The sequence below is a fragment of the Scyliorhinus canicula genome, chromosome 28 (genome assembly GCF_902713615.1).
Source record: "Scyliorhinus canicula chromosome 28, sScyCan1.1, whole genome shotgun sequence".
In the NCBI taxonomy this organism is placed as follows: Eukaryota; Metazoa; Chordata; class Chondrichthyes; order Carcharhiniformes; family Scyliorhinidae; genus Scyliorhinus; species Scyliorhinus canicula.
The window spans coordinates 3,445,969-3,465,003 of NC_052173.1; the positions used below are offsets into that span (position 1 = coordinate 3,445,969).

Genomic DNA, 19,035 nt, shown 5'->3' on the forward strand with positions numbered 1-19,035 from the left:
CCCAGAAACGGGCCATTCAGCCCAAGCAGCCCGTGCTGATGTTCCTGTTCCACTCACTTCTCCTCCCAACTTTCCGCATCTAAATCTATATCTTTAACTTCTCCATCACCTGTTGCCGAGCAATGTTGTGGTATGGGATTTTAATTTCCCCGATATTGACTGGGATTCACTTATTGCTGGAGGCTTGGATGGGGCAGAGTTTGTGAGGTGTACGCAGGAAGGCTTCTTGATGCAGTATGTAGATAGTCCACTGGATAAAAGCAAATTACTGCGGATGCTGGAATCTAAAACCAAAGGGAAAATGCTGGAAAATCTCAGCAGGTCTGGCAGCATCTGTAGGGAGAGAAAAGAGCGAACGTTTCGAGTCCGATTGCTTTGTCAAAGCTATGATGTGGAGATGCCGGCGTTGGACTGGGGTGAGCACAGAAATAAGTCTTCCAACACCAGGTTAAAGTCCAACATGTTTGTTTCAAACACTAGCTTTCGGAGCACTGCTCCTTCCTCAGGTGAATGGAAGGAGCAGTGCTCACCTGAGGAAGGAGCAGTGCTCCTAAAGCTAGTGTTTGAAACAAACATGTTGGACTTTAACCTGGTGTTGTAAGACTTCTTACTTTGTCAAAGCTGACAGCTTTGTCAGCTTTCGTACTGGATCTTGTATTGGGGAATGAGTGGTTGAGGTTTCCGTAGGGGAACGTTTTGGGAGTAGGGACCACAATTTTGTACGGTTTAGGGTAGTTTGGATAGGGCTGAGGGTAACCCTTGCTTTAAGGTGCTAAACTGCGGAAGGCAAATTATGATAACGGTAACATTAGACAGGAATTGAAAGAATTTGGATTGGGTGCAGCTGTTGGAGAGTAAATCATCATCGGACATGTGGGAGTCTTTCAAACGACAGTTCATTAGGATTCAGGAAAGTCACGTTCCTGAGAGTTTATCCCTTGGATAGCGAGGGATATTGTGAACCTCGTCAAAAAGAAAAAGAAGGCTTTTATGCAGTTGAGAAGGGTGGGGACAGTCGAAACCCTTGAGTATAAAAAAAATAGCAAGGTACTTAAGCGAGAAATTAGGACGGGTCATGAAAAGTCCTTGGCATGTAGGATTAAGGTGAATTCCAAAGCTTTTTATTCATATATAAAAAGCAAGAGGATGACCATGGAAAGGATTGGACCACTTAAGGACACTGGGGGGAAACTATGTGTTGAGCCAGAGGAAATGGGTGAGGTGTTCACCAAAGAAAAGGACTTTGTGGAAGATGATTCTTGGGTCGGGTGTGTGGACAGTCTGGGTCATGTTAACAGCACGGTAGGTGTAGCACAGTTGCTTCACAGTGCCAGGGTCCCAGGTTCGATCCCCGGGTGTTTCACTGTGCGCGGAGTCTGCACGTCCTCCCCGTGTGTTCGTGGGTTTCCTCCGGGTGCTCCAGTTTCCTCCCACAGTCCAAACACGTGCAGGTTAGGTGGATTAGCCATGAAAAATTGCCCTTTATGTCCAAAAAGGTTAGGTGGGGTTACGGGAATAGGGTGGAGGCGTGGGCTTAAGTAGGGTGCTCTTTCCGAGGACCAGTGCAGACTCGATGGGCCGCATGGCCTCCTTTGCACTGTAAATTCTATGACATCGAAAAGGAGGAGGTATTGGGTCTTTTAAATATCAAGGTAGATAAATCTCCTGGGCCAGATGGAATTTATCCCAGAATACTGAGGGAAACAAGGGAGGAAATTACTTTGTCCTTGACTGATATTTTTGTATCCTCATTGGCTACAGGTGAGATCCCAGAGGACTGGAGAATAACTAATGTGGTACCACTGTTTAAGAAAGGTAGCAGGGATAATCCTGGAAGCTACAGCCTCACATCAGTAGTAGATAAATTATTGGAGAGAACTCTCAGGGACAGGATTTATACCCATTTGGAAACAAATGGACTCATTAGTGATAAACAGCATGGTTTTGTGAAGGGGAGGTCGTGCCTCACTAACTTAATCGAGTTTTTTGAGGCGATAGCAAAGATGATTGATGATTGGAGGGCGGTGGATGTTGTTTACATGGACTTCGGTAAAGTCTTTGACAAGGTGCCTCATGGCAGACTGGTACAAAAGGTGAGGTCGCACGAGATCAGAGGTGAGGTGGTAAAATGGATACAGAACTAGCTCGGTCACAGAAGGCAGTAGCAATGGAAGGGTGTTTTTCTGAATGGAAGGTTGTGACTAGTGGTGTTCCACAGGGATCGGTGCTGGGACCTGTGTTGTTTGTCGTGTACATAAACGATTTGGAGGAAAATGTAGCCAGTCTGATTAGTAAGTTCGCGGATGATACCAAGGTTGGTGGAATGGCAGATAGTGTTGAGGATTGTCAGAGGATACAGCAGGACACAGATAGGTTGGAGACTGGGCAGAGAAATGGCAAATGGAGTTTAATCCAGACAAATGTGAGGTAATGCATTTTGGTAGGTTTAACAAAGAGGGAAAATATACCGTAAATGGCAAAACTCTTAGGAATATAGAAAGTCAGAGGGATCTGGGCGTGCAGGTCCACAGATCTTTGAAGGTGGCAACACAAATGGACAAGGTAGTCAAGAAAGCAGATGGAATGCTTGCCTTCATTGGACGGGGCATCGAGTATAAAATCTGGCAAGTTATGCTACAGTTGTATAGAACCTTGGTAAGGCCGCACTTGGAATATTGCGCACAATTCTGGTTGCCACACGACCCAAAAGATGTGGAGGCTTTGGAGAGGGTGCAGAGGAGGTTTACTAGGATGTTGCCTGGTCTGGAGGGTGTTAGCCATGCAGACAAGCTGGATAGACTCAGACTGTTTTCATTAGAACAATGGAGGTGGCCTGATAGAGGTCTCCAAGATTATGAGGGACATGGATAGAGTGAATGGACAGTCTCTCTTTCCCAGGGTGGAGGGGTCAGGCACCAGGGGGCAGAGGTTTAAGGTCCATGTGGCAAAGTTTAGAGGAGATGTGCGAGGCAGGGTTTTTACACAGAGGGTGGTGAGTGCCTAGATCGTGTTGCTAGGGGAGGTTGTGGAAGCAGATACATTAACGCCATTCAAACGCATCTTGACAAACACATAGATAGGATGGTGTTGAAATCTTTAATATCGCCGTAAGACGTTTAGATTGAAAGAAACGTAACAAATAACAGCACAGTTAAAGGTTAAACGATTTTACTTGCAACAAGGAGAGAGGCCGCTGGAATCAAGAGTCGCAGCAGGCACACTCTGGGAAACATGAGGAACGTCGAGATCTTTATACTCAAAAGTAGCCCTTCTCCCCGTACAGGTGATACACTGATAATTGCTGAGCCTTTCAGTTGACTTACACAGAGAACACAAAGAAAATTACAGCACAGGAACAGGCCCTTCGGCCCTCCCAGTCTGCGCCGATCCACATCCTTTAACTAAACCTGTTGCCTATTTTCCAAGGATCTACTTCCCTCTGTTCCCCGCCCGTTCATAAACCTGTCTAGATGCTTCTTAAATGATGCTATCGTGCCCGCCTCTACCACCTCCGCTGGTAAAGCGTTCCAGGCACCCACCACCCTCTGCGTAAAAAACTTCCCACGCACATCTCCCTTAAACTTTCCCCCTCTTACCTTGGAATCGTGACCCCTTGTAATTGACACCCCCACTCTTGGAAAAAGCTTGTTGCTATCCACCCTGTCCATACCTCTCATAATTTTGTAGACCTCAATAAGGTCCCCCCTCAACCTCTGTCTTTCCAACGAAAACAATCCTAATCTACTCAACCTTTCTTCATAGCTAGCACCCTCCATACCAGGCAACATCCTGGTGAACCTCCTCTGCACCCTCTCCAAGGCATCCACGTCCTTCTGGTAATGTGGCGACCAGAACTGCAGGCAGTATTCCAAATGTGGCCGAACCAAAGTCCTATACAACTGTAACATGACCTGCCGACTCTTGTATTCAATACCCCGTCCGATGAAGGCAAGCATGCTGTATGCCTTCTTGACCACTCTATCAACCTGCGTTGCCACCTTCAGGGTACAATGGACCTGAACTCCCAGATCTCTCTGTACATCAATTTTCCCCAGACCCTTCCATTGACCATTTGGTCCGCTCTTGAATTAGAACTTCCAAAATGGATCACCTCGCATTTGCCTGGATTGAACTCCCATCTGCCATTTCTCTACCCAACTCTCCAATCTATCTATATTTTCTTGTATTCTCTGATAGTCCGCTCTTGAAAGGTACCATTCCGATACAATGCGGCGGGGGGGGGGGTTGATCAGATGACGTCAATGTCTACTGCAGTAATTCTACAGAGATGAATGTACATTAGCAATACAATGGCCGTGCTAATCGACTGATGTCACTGGCTCCGATGGTATTATTTAAACAATGGTGTGTGTGTGTGTCACCAGACAAACTGAATTGATCTCATCAGGAGATCAATTAAATGCAAGACAATGTAATCAATTTACAAGGGACCATCTGGCTGCTAACTGAATTAATGAGGTACAAAAAGCAATTTAAAATTAGACACTTTAAGACTTTATGTCATGTATCCCATGATGCTTCAGACGGTGAAGTTTAGGTTTCCACAATGGGTATGGAGGGATTCGGCACAAGGAAGTGCTGAGGGTTTTGGCCATGGTTGTTATCATGACTGGTACAGGCTTAGAGGGCCGAAGGGCCTGTTCCTGTGCTGTATTGTTCTTTGTTCACCTTAAATCCAGTGATACTAATCGCTTAAACCCTTGTGTGGTAGAGAGTTCCACATTTCACCATTCTCTGGATGAAGAAGTTTCTGAATTCCCTATTGCATTTCATGGTAGCTGTCTTATGTTGATTGTCTCTGTTGTAATACATCTCCCATGGAATTTCTAAGTCTATAATCTCAACTGCTCGTTTCATGGAGTGGCTGTACCTAAGCCATTTGTGACAGTTTGACTTGCTGTCCTTGAGCTTGAAGAGCGTAGTGCCTGTGTTGAGGGGGCAGAACAAAATGTGTCTTTACGTTGGTAGATCCTCTCTTTTAATACCCCATTTATGTTGCCATCTTGCTTCCAGCTGTAGTTGAGTGGACAAAACTGTCTCAGTCAGTGATGGGCAACCGGGGGTGCATGAGTGGTCCTCCATCATGTCCGTGGGCTACTTGAATGAAACTGGGCATTTACACTTACATTATTAATGTGACTCCTGGTTGGATCTGTCCTCCACAAGTTTCCTTCAATTAGGACTCAGTGATGTGCAGACACTTTGCAATTCAGCCTCACTTGAACGTACAGATCTGAAAAGTTCCTCTGTCAGATCGGGAACAATTTCCTAGTACACCTGCTGAGTTGGTGTTTGGAGGGGGGGGGCGGAATTACAAATTCGCTCAAACAACAGCTGTACCATATTAGTCCATTTCTACATATTTGATATTAATTGTGCCGCTTTTTGATTCACTTACTTCCTGCAGCAAAAGAAGAACTAGCAGTCCCCATGAAAGCATCAACTGCAGCAGAGACTGAAACACCTGAAGCAACCCAAGGGGAAACCAAAGAAGAGGCTCAAGGTAACTGTTCTTGGGTATTTGGAAGAGACTAGCTTAATATACCACACTTGGCTGAGCCAAGTTATTCAAGGAACACTCACATTAGATTTTGAACTGGAACCTGCCGAATTGAAGGAGGTGCTCAGTGTTGTCATTCAAAAGCATCTGAAAGTCTCCAGCACAGGAAACATCGGCATCTGTGAGTGTGAAACACATTCGATGAAATTTTAATTTAGGGGAGCAACACTTTGGATCAAAAGCACTTGTCCACCTTCTCTTCTCCCCCCTCTCCTCGCCCCCCCCCCCCCCCCCCCCCCAGCCTTAAATGCTCACTTAATTCACAGAATATGTGCAAGAGCTTTTCAGTTATATTGCAAACATGAAATACTTGAGAGCTTGATGCTTCTGGTTGCAGTTTATTCAAACCTAAGTTAAACTGATTGCTACAAATGGAAAGTTTAAAAAGTGTTTTATTCCAGTTAAAATCCTTCAGTTGAATGAATGATTTATGTATGTACTGGCTCTGGTTTTGTTGAGCTGTTGTATAAAGTTTCTGCTAGGTGGCTGTTGTATTTTCTTTGTAATATGCATTTAAACTTGCTGTGGATTGTTTATGTTGAAATTGGAAAATGTTAACAGATTCAATATTTACTTTGTCATTTTCTGAAGCTATGGTTTGCTCAACGTTCTATGAGGTGAGAACAGGTATGTCTGTAACTGAACAAAGGCGGTGATCTGTTCCTCAGCTCCAGCCCGTGTTCTGGCCAATAGGAAACATACACGTTTAGTCAGCAACTTGTGTGAGAAAGATTTGCAATTTGCTGGCATATAAAATCCCCACCGTCCTGTCACTCTTCAATCTAAAATCATTGTATGAATAAAGTGTATGAATAAAGCTGAGTAATGTTGACTAATTCAATGCAGAAGGACTTATTCAGAGGCATTTTATATCCACCGTTTTATTGCTTTGGCACAATTCCTGTTCCAAAGGTTTTTCAAAGGTTTTATGGTTGGTGTCTTCTGCGCTTAACTCTTTTAGTATTCTGCAGTGGGTACCAATGGGGTGCTGGTGACTTGTGTACAATTTGCACCCTTAACTATTGCAGTTTCAGTTTAAATATTTAATCTCCTGCCGTGACTCCTTCAAATTTCCTTTAAACATTGCTATAGTCCGACTTTTATCTACTGTGCTTATCATCTTTATTCTAACTTTGCTCATCATTTTTGCAACCCCAATCTTGAACCCCTTTTCCTCCTCGTATTTTTAATCTTCTGTTCACTTACTTGTTCTGCCTCACAGAATCATAGAACTTACAGTGCATACAGGAGGTCATTCAGCCCATCGTGCCTGCACTGACCATTGGACAGCGCACTCTTCTTAAGCCCACGCCTCCACCCTATCCCCATAACCCAGTAACCCCACCTAACCTTTTGGACATGAAGGGGCAATTTAGCACGGTCAATCCACCTAATCTGCACATCTTTGGACCGTGTCTGCGTGGGTTTCCTCCCGGTGCTCCGGTTTCCTCCCACAGTTCAAAGATGTTAACCTAAGGTTTAAGACATGGCAGGTGATCGCAGATCCATGTTATGCTCCTCGTGTACGATGTCGGAGCTCAGGGGCACGTCCACTGACCCTGGCTCCTTAATGTGCGCAAGGAGTGTCCAGCTGCAGCTCCTGTTAGACCACTTGACGGCTCTGGAGCTGCGGATGGACTCACTTTGGAGCATCCGCGATGCTGAGGACGTCGTGGATAGCACGTTCGCTGAGTTGGTCACACCGCAGGTGAAAATTACTGAGAGAGATAGAAAAGACAGAGCAAGAGTAGGAAGGCAGTGCAGGTGTCCCCTGCGGTCATCTCCCTGCAAAACAGATATACCGCTTTGGATACTGTTGAGGGAGATGGCTCACCAGGGGAAGGCAGCAGCAGCCAGGTTCATGGCACCATGGCTGGCTCTGCTGCACAGCAGGGCAGGAAGAAAAATGGCAGGGCTATAGTGATAGGGGACTCAATCGTAAGGGGAATAGACAGGCGGTTCTGCGGACGCAAACGAGACTCCAGGATGGTATGTTGCCTCCCTGGTGCAAGGGTCAAGGATGTCCCGGAGGGGCTGCAGGACATTCTTGGGGGGGGGGGGGGGGGGGGGTGAACAGCCAGCTGTCGTGGGTCGGACAAGCTGAATTCAGTGGGTTAGGAGTTAAACTAAAAAGTAGGACCTCAAAGGTAGTTAATCTCAGGATTTTCATTTTCACCACGAGCTAGTCACAGTAGGAATGTCAGGATAGATAGAACAAAGAACAAAGAAAATTACAGCACAGGAACAGGCCCTTCGGCCCTCCCAGCCTGCGCCGATCCAGATCCTTTATCTAAACCTGTCTCTTATTTTCCAAGGTCTACTTCCCTCTGTTCCCGCCCATTCATATACCTGTCTAGATGCTTCTTAAATGATGCTATCGTGCCCGCCTCTACCACCTCCGCTGGCAAAGCGTTCCAGGCACCCACCACCCTCTGCGTAAAAAACTTTCCACGCACATCTCCCTTAAACTTTCCCCCTCTCACCGGTTCTGGGGGAGGTGGGACCGGTACAAACCGGATGGTCTGCACCTGGGCAGGATTGGAACCGATGTTTGCTAGAGCTGTTAGGGAGGGTTTAAACTAATGTGGAGGGGGATGGGAACCGATGCAGGAAGTTGGAAGGTAGTAAAACAGGAACAGAAACAAAAGGCAGGAAGGGGGAAAGTGTAAGGCAGAGAAGCCATCATCAAAAAGGACCACAATGCAGGGTACAGTGACTGAGGGGCGCTCAGGGAATAGGCCCAGTAATACTAAAAGCAATAAAACGGGAAGTAAAAACATAAATGGTAAGCGATGTGGCAGGTTGTTACATGAAGATATGGGTTCAACGACAAGGAAAATTAGGAGAAAAGTTAAAAGGAAAAATAGCTTAGTAGAGGTTACTGATAGAGGTGTTAAGATTAAAGCCATAATAAAGGTACTTTACCTGAATGCTCGTCGTATTCGGAATAAGGTTAATGAGTTGATGGCGCAAATCATGTGAATGACTATGATTTAGTGGCCATTACTGAAACATGGTTAAAGGATGGTCACGACTGGGAGTTAAATATCCCCCTTGGATATGTAGTGTATATCAAACTAGTAGTGAATATCAAACTATTTGGAAGGATTATTTAAGGATGACATCCGGGCAATAGTAAGGGATGACATCGGTGCTATGGAGGATAAGGTTGAATCCATTTGGGTGGAAATCATGAAGAGTAGTGAAAAAGTCACTGATAGGAGTCGTCTATAGGCCACCAAATAGTAACATTACGGTGGGGCAGGCAATAAACAAAGAAATAACTGATGCATGTAGAAATGGTACAGCAGTCACCATGGGTGATTTTAATCCACATGTCGATTGGTTTAACCGTTGGTCAAGGCAACCTTGAGGAGGAGTTTACAGAATGTATCCGCGATAGTTTCCGAGAACAGTATGTAATGGAACCTACGAGGGAACAAACGGTCCTAGATCTTGTCCTGTGTAATGAGACAGGATTGATTCATGATCTCATAGTTAGGGATCCTCTCGGAAGGAGCGATCACAATATGGTAGAATTTAAAATACAGATGGAGGGTGAGAAGGTCAAATCAAACACGAGTGTTTTTTGATTAGCAAAGGAGATTACAATGGGATGAGAGAAGGTAGACTGGGAGCAAAGACTTTATGGTGAAACAGTTGAGGAACAGTGGAGAACCTTCCAAGCGATTTTTCACAGTGCTCAGCAAAGGTTTATACCAACAAAAAGGAAGGACGGTAGAAAGAGGGAAAATCGACCGTGGATATCTAAGGAAATAAGGGAGAGTATCCAATTCAAGGGAAAAGCATGCAAAGTGGCAAAGATTGGTGGGAGATGAGAGGATTGTGAAATCTTTAGGGGGCAACAGAAAGCTACTAAAAAAAGCTATAAAGAAGAGTAAGATAGATTATAAGAGTAAACTTGCTCAGAATATAAAATCAGATAGTAAAAGTTTCTACAAATATATAAAACAAAAAAGAGTGGCTGAGGTAAATATTGGTCCTTTAGAGGATGAGAAGGGAGTTTTAATAATGGGAGATGAGGAAATGGCTGAGGAACTGAACAGGTTTTTTGGGTCGGTCTTCACAGTGGAAGACACAAATAACATGCCAGTGACTGATAGAAATGAGGCTATGACAGCTGAGGACCTTGAGAGGATTGTTATCACTAAGGAGGTAGTGATGGGCAAGCTCATGGGGCTAAAGGTAGACAAGTCTCCTGGCCCTGATGGAATGCATCCCAGAGTGCTAAAAAAGATGGTTAGGGAAATTGCAGATGCACTAGTGATAATTTGCCAAAATTCACTAGACTCTGGGGTGGTCCCGGCTGATTGGAAATTAGCAAACGTGACACCACTGTTTAAAAAAGGAGGTAGGCAGAGAGCAGGAAATTATAGGCCAGTGAGCTTAACTTCGGTAGTAGGGAAGATGCTGGAATCTATCATCAAGGAAGAAATAGCGAGGCATCTGGATAGAAATTGTCCCATTGGGCAGACGCAGCATGGGTTCGGAAAGGGCAGGTCATGCCTAACTAATTTAGTGGAATATTATGAGGACATTACCAGTGCGGTAGACAATGAGGAGACAATGATCTGGTATATCTGAATTTCCAGAAAGCTTTTAACAAGGTGCCACACAAAAGGTTGCTGCATATGATAAAGATGTTACGAGTAAAGTAGTAGCATGAATAGAGGATTTGTTAATTGGTTACTGGAGTATTGTCTTCAATTTTGGTCTCCTTACCTGAGAAAGGACGTACCGGCACTGGCGGGTGTGCAGAGGAGATTCACTAGGTTAATCCCAGAGTTGAGGGGGTTAGATTACGAGGAGAGGTTGAGTAGACTGGGACTGTACTCATTGGAATTTAGACGGATGCGGGAGCACCTTATAGAAACCTATAAAATTATGACGGGAATTGGGATACAGGCAGGTTGTTTCCACTGGCTGGTGAAAGCAGAACTAGGGGACAAAGCCTCAAAATAAGGGGAAGTAGATTTAGGACTGAGTTTAGGAGGATATTCTTCACCCAAAGGGTTGTGAATCTATGGAATTCCTTGCCCAGTGAAGCAGTTGAGGCTCCTTCATTAAATGTTTTTAAGATAAAGATAGTTTTTTGAAGGATTAAGGGTTTATGGTGTTTGGGCCGGAAAGTGGAGCTGAGTTCACAAAAGATCAGCCATGATCCAATTGAATGGCGGAGCAGGCTCGAGGGGCCAGATGGCCTACTCCTGCTCCTGCTCCTAGTTCTTTTGTTCTTATGTGCAGGTTAGGTGAATTGGCCATGCTACATTGCCCATTAGGGTGAGGTTACAGGGTGGGAAATAGGGCCCGGGTAGGGTGGTCTTTCAAAAGGGTTGGTGCAGACTCGATGCGCCAACTGTTTCTGTACTGTAAAGAGTCTATGATTCTGTTCTATTCTATGAATACACAATTGGATATGTATAAATACGGAGTGGAATCGTGCAAAGTACACATAGAAAGGTCCTAAAAGGGTTAAGGGGCATAATGTATATTTCTTCTGTCTACCACTCACCTAGAAGCTGAAATTCCAGTCCTTTGTGCTCACATTTTCATTGCGTGGGCCAGCTCAATGTACCGGGGAAGGTGGTTGATAGAAGTTTCAGCAGGGGAATGAGACAGCAACATTTCTATAAAAACAGAGCTGGTCCATAGATATTCAGCTCAACTATGCTGTCATATTTCTTTCCAGCAACTCAGCTTGACCTGACCAAGGAAGAAAAGGAAAATATCCTTCATTCAGATGGGTTTTTGTCCTTTTTTGATCAGACCTCCAGAATGATTGAGCAAGCACTTACTGAGCATGCTGACATTTTCTTTGACTACAGTGGCCGTAACCTGGATGACAAAGAAGGGTGGGTAAATTCTCCTCCTTATCGCCTATTCTATTTGATGCCATTTTGTAACAGACTAGTCTGTGGACTGCATTGAGTTTTAAAACTGCAAGTTGGTCTTGTGCTGCATTGCTATTTTTAACACATTATAAAATGCCTCCACAGAGAGGTTCAAGCAGGGGCCAAGCTGTCACTGAACAGGCAGTTTTACGATGAAAATTGGTCAAAGGATCGTGTTGTTACCTGTCTGGACTGGTCACAGCAGGTGAGTTTGCTTTAAAGGAGAATAACAAGGATGAAAATTAAAAACCAATCGTGAAGAAATAGCTTATGCGATTGGGACCCCGAGTTACACTTTTTAAATGTATTTAAATAAAGCTGCCATATGATACATGTTCTCACATTTGGCAAAGCCCTGAGCCGGCCGGCTGCTGATCTTGTTGAAGACAATTCCGCGCATTTATTGCGAGAAAGATGAGACGTGTACATCTAGATGGATCTTGGTGAGCTGCCTTTGCAGATGCATTCACCTACATCTTGCAAGCAGATCCTCACCTATCTGAGGCTTCATTCGGTAATTGAAGCTTCCCTTTGCCAAAACAAGTTTTGTCGATGTGGACATGAGACTGCAGTGGGGGACTCCACAACATTCCTGGTGTTGTTCGATGCGGTTGATTTCCTCCTGTCAATCTTCCTCCTCTTCCACAAAGCAGAGGTACAGGTGAGTCCCATGGGTTAACCCACTGTGATCCAAAGAATGCAGCAGGAGAGAGAAACTTACCCAACAATAAATGGCAAATGAATACTGAAGCAGCAAGAGAAAATAAAAGTTTGTAATAACGTAAGAAATTGAGCAATGGCCTGTTACTGGGCTCTTTGAAGCTGAATGCTTCACGCTTGGGAATCTTGGCAGCACAGTTTTCTTAAGTGAGAATTCTGAACAAGTATCCTGCACATGTAAATGTTAGGAAACAGCGTGTGAGGTGCTTCTCTTCCTCAAACTCCATTTTATATTTTACACAAGCTTCCAGTTCAGGTTCACCCACCAGTGATCCAAATCCAATCCAGAGAGACTGACTGCTTTGTCAGCCAGTTGAAGGGCAGTCCTGAGCAGGGCTGTGGAAATTGAGTGCATGTGAATGAGTCGGGGCTATACCCGATATATAATGACTCTTTATGAGTTGGACTGATTTGTTTCTTTCCTTTGTCACCACTTTTTCAAATAGTATCCAGAACTACTGGTTGCTTCTTACACTAATAATGAAGATGCTTTGAATGAGCCTGATGGTGTGGCTCTTGTATGGAATATGAAGTTTAAGAAGACCACTCCAGAATATATCTTTCACTGCCAGGTATTGTCGATTGTATTGAAACCGTTTTACATGTATTCAGTTTCTGGATTCCAGCTCTTCCAAACCAATTGCTAGATTTAGAAACCATGCACGGTCTATCTATCTTGGCAGGATACCAGAAAATTGTATTTTGTATAATATGCATGCGAGTCTCTGATATTTGGCTTTGTATGTTATAGAAAGTGTTAATGTTCATATGAAATTGAATTATAGGAACCTTGAATTCTAGGCCGAAATAGGTGGTAGAGGCAGAAACTCTCACCATATTTAAGAAGTACTCGGATGTCTTGTCAGCCAGGATGTCCGTGTCCAGCCTCCATGTGGGGTGCTGGGCACAGCCCGTGTCCAACCTCGCATCCAAAAAGTATGGAGAGTGGTCGGAGATAGCGATCGCGGAGTATTCAGTCCCCATGATCCCTGGAAGCACCGATTTCCCCACTGCAAAGACGTTGATATAAAGAACAAAGAAAATTACAGCACGGCCCTCCCAGTCTGCGCCAATCCAGATCCTTTATCTAAACCTGTCTCCTATTTTCCAAGGTCTACTTCCCTCTGTTCCCGCCCGTTCATATATCTGTCTAGATGCTTCTTAAATGATGCTATCGTGCCCGCCTCTACCACCTCCGCTGGTAAAGCGTTCCAGGCACCCACCACCCTCTGCGTAAAAATCTTTCCACGCACATCTCCCTTAAACTTTCCCCCTCTCACCTTGAAATCGTGACCCCCTTGTAACTGACACCCCCACTCTTGGGAAAAGCTTGTTGCTATCCACCCTGTCCATACCTCTCATAATTTTGTAGACCTCAATCAGGTCCCCCCTCAACCTCCGTCTTTCCAACCCTAATCTACTCAACCTTTCTTCATAGCTAGCACCCTCCATACCAGACAACATCCTGGTGAACCTCCTCTGCACCCTCTCCAAGGCATCCACATCCTTCTGGTAATGTGGCGACCAGAACTGCACGCAGTATTCCAAATGTGGCCGAACCAAAGTCCTATACAACTGTAACATGACCTGCCGACTCTTGTACTCAATACCCCGTCCGATGAAGGCAAGCATGCTGTATGCCTTCTTGACCACTCTATCAACCTGCGTTGCCACCTTCAGGGTACAATGGACCTGAACTCCCAGATCTCTCTGCACATCAATTTTCCCCAAGACCCTTCCATTGACCATATAGTCCGCTCTTGAATTTGATCTTCCAAAATGCATCACCTCGCATTTGCCTGGGTGTATACCTTGTGTACTTGTGAAAAGACATTAGAACATTACAGCGCAGTACAGGCCCTTCGGCCCTCGATGTTGCGCAGACCTGTGAAACCACTCTAAAGCCCATCTACACTATTCCCTTATCATCCATATGCCTATCCAATGACCATTTGAATGCCCTTAGTGTTGGCGAGTCCACTACTGTTGCAGGCAGGGCATTCCACGCCCTTACTACTCTCTGAGTAAAGAACCTACCTCTCACATCTGTCCTCTATCTATCTCCCCTCAATTTAAAGCTACGTCCCTCGTGCTGGACATCACCATCCGAGGAAAAAGGCTCTCACTGTCCACTCTATCTAATCCTCTGATCATCTTGTATTCTTCTATTAAGTCACCTCTTAACCTTCTTCTCTAACGAAAACAGCCTCAAATTCCTGAGCCTTCCCTCATAAGATCTTCCCTCCATACCAGGAAACATCCTTGTAAACCTCCTCTGTACCCTTTCCAATGCTTCCATATCCTTCCTATAATGTGGCGACCAGAACTGTACGCAATACTCCAAATGCAGCTGCACCAGAGTTTTGTACAACTGCAACATGACCTCATGGCTCCGAAACTCAATCCCTCTACCAATAAAAGCTAACACACCGTACGCCTTCTTAATAACACTATCAACCTGGGTGGCAACTTTCAGGGATCTGAAATGCAAATTTACTAACCCATCCTTCTACGCCCTCCTCCAGGTCATTTATAAAAATGACAAACAGCAGTGGCCCCAAAACAGATCCTTGTGGTACACCATTAGTAACAGAACTCCAGGCCAAATATTTCCCGTCAACCACCTGTTTTCTATCAGCTAGCCAATTTCTGATCCAACCCACTAAATCACCCTCAATCCCCAGCCTCCGTATTTTCTGCAATAGTCTACCGTGGGGAACCTTATCAAACGCCTTACTGAAATCCATATACACCACATCAACCGCATTACCCTCATCCACCTGTTTGGTCACCTTCTCAAAGAACTCAATGTTTGTGAGGCATGAAAAAGTGGTGATTATTCCTTTCTAGATGATTATAAATCGTATCACTTATAATCCCTTCCAAGACTTTGCCCACAACAGAAGTAAGGCTCACTGGTCTATAGTTACCGGGGTTATCTCTACTCCCCTTCTTGAACAAGGGGACAACATTTGCTATCCTCCTGTCTTCTGACACTATTCCTGTAGACAATGACGACATAAAGATCAAAGCCAAAGGCTCTGCAATCTCCTCCCTAGCTTCCCAGAGAATCCTAGGATAAATCCCATCTGGCCCAGGGGACTTGCCTATGTTCACACTTTCCAGAATTGCTAACACCTCCTCCTTATGAACCTGAAACCCATCTAGTCCAGTAGCCTGTATCTCAGTATTCTCCTCGACAACATTGTCTTTTTCCTGTGTGAAATCTGACGACAAATACTCATTTAGCACCTCTCCTATCTCCTCAGACTCCACGCACAACTTCCGCCTACTGTCCATGACTGGCCCGACTCTTACCTTAGTCATTCTTTTATTCCTGACATACCTATAGAAAGCTTTAGGGTTTTCCTTGATCCTACCTGCCAAGGACTTTTCATGTCACCTCCTGGCTCTTCTTAGCTCTCGCTTTACGTCCTTCCTAGCTAACTTGTAACTCTCAAGTGCCCTAACTGAACCTTCACGTCTCATCATAGTTTATCATAGAATTTACAGTGCAGAAGGAGGTCATTTGGCCCATCGAGTCTGCACCGGCTCTTGGAAAGAGCACCCTACCCAAGGTCAACACCTCCACCCTATCCCCATAACCCTGTAACCCCACCCAACACTAAGGGCAATTTATCATGGCCAATCCACCTACCCTGCACATTTTTGGACTGTGGGAGGAAACCGGAGCACCCGGAGGAAACCCACGCACACACGAGGAGGATGTGCAGACTCCGCACAGACAGTGACCCAAGCCGGAATCGAACCTGGGACCCTGGAGCTGTGAAGCATTTGTGCTAACCACCATGCTACCGTGCTGCCCCTTTACATAATCTTTACATAAGCCTCCTTCTTCCTCTTGACAAGTGTTTCAACTACTTTAGTAACACATCGTTCCCTCGCTCGACGACTTCCTCCCTGCCTGGCAGGTACATACTTATCAAGGACACGCAGTAGCTGTTCCTTGAACGAGCTCCACATTTCCATTGTGCCCATCCCCTGCAGTTTCCTTTCCCACCCTATGCATCCTAAGTCTTGCCTCATCGCATCATAATTGCCTTTCCCCCAGCAATAACTCTGACCTTGCGGTATATACCTATCCCTTTCCATCACTAAAGTGAATTGTGGTCACTATCACCAAAGTGCCAAATCTCCAAATCTAACACCTGTCCTGGTTCATTACCCAGTACCAAATCCAATAGGGCCTCGCCTCTTGTTGGCCTATCTACATACTGCATCAGGAAACCCTCCTGCACACATTGGACAAAAACGGACCCATCTAAAGTATTCGAACTATAGCGTTTCCAGTCAATATTTTGAAAGTTAAAGTCCCCCATAGCAACTATCCTGTTACTTTCGCTCCTATCCAGAATCATCTTTGCAATCCTTTCCTCTACATCTCTGGAACTTTTCGGAGGCCTATAGAAAATCCCTGACGGGGTGACCTCTCCTTTCCTGTTTCTAACCTCAGCCCATACCACCTCAGTAGACGAGTCCTCATCAAACGTCCTTTCTGCCACCGTAATACTGTCCTTGACTAACAATGCCACCCCTCCCCCTCTTTTACCACCTTCCCTGAGCTTACTGAAATATCTAAACCCCGGAACCTGCAACAACCATTCCTGTCCCTGCTCTATCCATGTCTCCGAAATGGCCACAACATCGAAGTCCCAGGTACCAACCCATGCCGCAAGCTCACCCACCGGAGGGAAGACCTTATGAGGAAAGGCTGAAGGACTTGAGGCTGTTTTCGTTAGAGAGAAGAAGGTTAAGAGGTGATTTAATTGAGGCACACAAGATGATCAGGGGATTAGATAGAGTGGACATCGAGAGCCTTTTTCCTCGGATGGTGATGGCTAGCATGAGGGGACATAGCTTTAAATTGAGGGGAGATAGATATAGGACAGATGTCAAAGGTAGGTTCTTTACTCAGAGAGTAGTAAGGGTGTGGAATGCCCTGCCTGCAACAGTAGTGGACTCGCCAGCATTAAGGGCATTTAAATGGTCATTGGATGAAAAAACATATGGATGATGAGGAAATAGTGTAGATGGACTTTACATTGGTTTCACAGGTTGGCGCAACATCGAGGGCCTGTACTGCGCTGTAGTATTCTATTCTATTCCGGATGCTCCTGCTGTTGAAGTAGACACACTTCAAACCACCTTCCTGCCTGCCGGTACACTCCTGCAGCCTTGAAACCTTACTCATGACCTCCGCACTCTCAACCTCCTGTATACTGGAGCTACAATTCAGGTTCCCAATCCCCTGCTGAATTAGTTTAAACCCTCCCGAAGAGCATTAGCAAACCTCCCCCCGAGGACATTGCTACCCCTCTGGTGCAGGTGTAGACCATCCCGTTGGTTGAGGTCCCACCTACCCCAGAATGAGCCCCAATTATCCAGGTATCTGAAACCCTCCCTCCTGCACCATCCCTGTAGCCACGTGTTTAACTGCTCTCTCTCCCTATTCCTCGACTCGCTAGCACGTGGCACAGGTAACAACCCAGAGATAACAACTCTGTTTGTTATAGCTCTAAGATTCCACCCTAGCTCCCTGAATTCCCCCCCCCCCCCCCCCCCAAAAAAGCGGTATACTTGTTACTAAGGGGAACAACCTGTACTGACTGCTTCCTCCCAGCCCTCTCACCGTCACCCATCTATCTTCATTCTTCGGAGTAACTACATCCCTGAAGCTTCTATCTATGACCCCCTCTGCCTCCCGAATGATCCGAAGTTCATCCAACTCCAGCTCCAGTTCCCTAACACGGTTTCTGAGGAGCTGGAGATGGGTGCACTTCCGACAGATGAAATCAGCAGGGACACTGACGGCGTCCCTCACCTCAAACATTCTGCAGGAGGTGCATTGCACTGCCTTCCCTGCCATCCCCTATAGATAACTTGCGGATAAAACAAGAAAAAGAAAGAAAGAGCTTACCTGATATTCACTCAACCCCTTAGGTTAGAGGAGGTGGCTCCTCTCCCGCTTTTATATCTCCGGCTCCTCTCCCGCTTTTATATCTCCGGCTCCTCTCCTGCTTTTATATCTCCGGCTCCTCTCCTGCGCTTTTATATCTCCGGCTCCTCTCCTGCGCTTTTATATCTCCGGCTCCTCTCCCGCTTTTATATCTCCGGCTCCTCTCCCGCTTTTATATCTCCGGCTCCTCTCCTGCGCTTTTATATCTCCGGCTCCTCTCCCGCTTTTATATCTCTGGCTCCTCTCCTGCTTTTATATCTCCGGCTCCTCTCCCGCTTTTATATCTCCGGCTCCTCTCCCGCTTTTATATCTCCGGCTCCTCTCCTGCGCTTTTATATCTCCGGCTCCTCTCCCGCTTTTATATCTCCGGCTCCTCTCCTGCTTTAATATCTCCGGCTCCTCTGCCACGCTTTTTTTCTCCGGCTCCTCTCCCGCTTTTATATCTCCGGCTCCTCTCCCGCTTTTATATCTCCGGCTCCTCTCCCGCTTTTATATCTCCGGCTCCTCTCCCGCTTTTATATCTCCGGCTCCTCTCCCGCTTTTATATCTCCGGCTCCCCTCCCGCTTTTATATCTCCGGCTCCTCTCCCCGCTTTTATATCTCCGGCTCCTCTCCCGCTTTTATATCTCCGGCTCCTCTCCTGCTTTTATATCTCCGGCTCCTCTCCCGCTTTTATATCTCCGGCTCCTCTCCCGCTTTTATATCTCCGGCTCCTCTCCCGCTTTTATATCTCCGGCTCCTCTCCTGCGCTTTTATATCTCCGGCTCCTCTCCCGCTTTTATATCTCCGGCTCCTCTCCCGCTTTTATATCTCCGGCTCCTCTCCTGCGCTTTTATATCTCCGGC

General features: G+C 45.8%; 1 protein-coding gene across 1 annotated transcript in view; it reads left to right on the forward strand.

Moving 5' to 3' along the window:
- Positions 1-19,035, forward strand: part of LOC119958174 (cytoplasmic dynein 1 intermediate chain 2-like) — an 80,542-nt gene that overhangs the window by 25,543 nt on the left and 35,964 nt on the right. The window contains exons 3-6 of the mRNA XM_038786511.1: positions 5,429-5,524; positions 11,292-11,454; positions 11,599-11,698; positions 12,660-12,785. Of these exons, the coding sequence (XP_038642439.1) occupies positions 5,429-5,524; positions 11,292-11,454; positions 11,599-11,698; positions 12,660-12,785 (485 nt within the window). The remainder of the gene's footprint in view (positions 1-5,428; positions 5,525-11,291; positions 11,455-11,598; positions 11,699-12,659; positions 12,786-19,035) is intronic.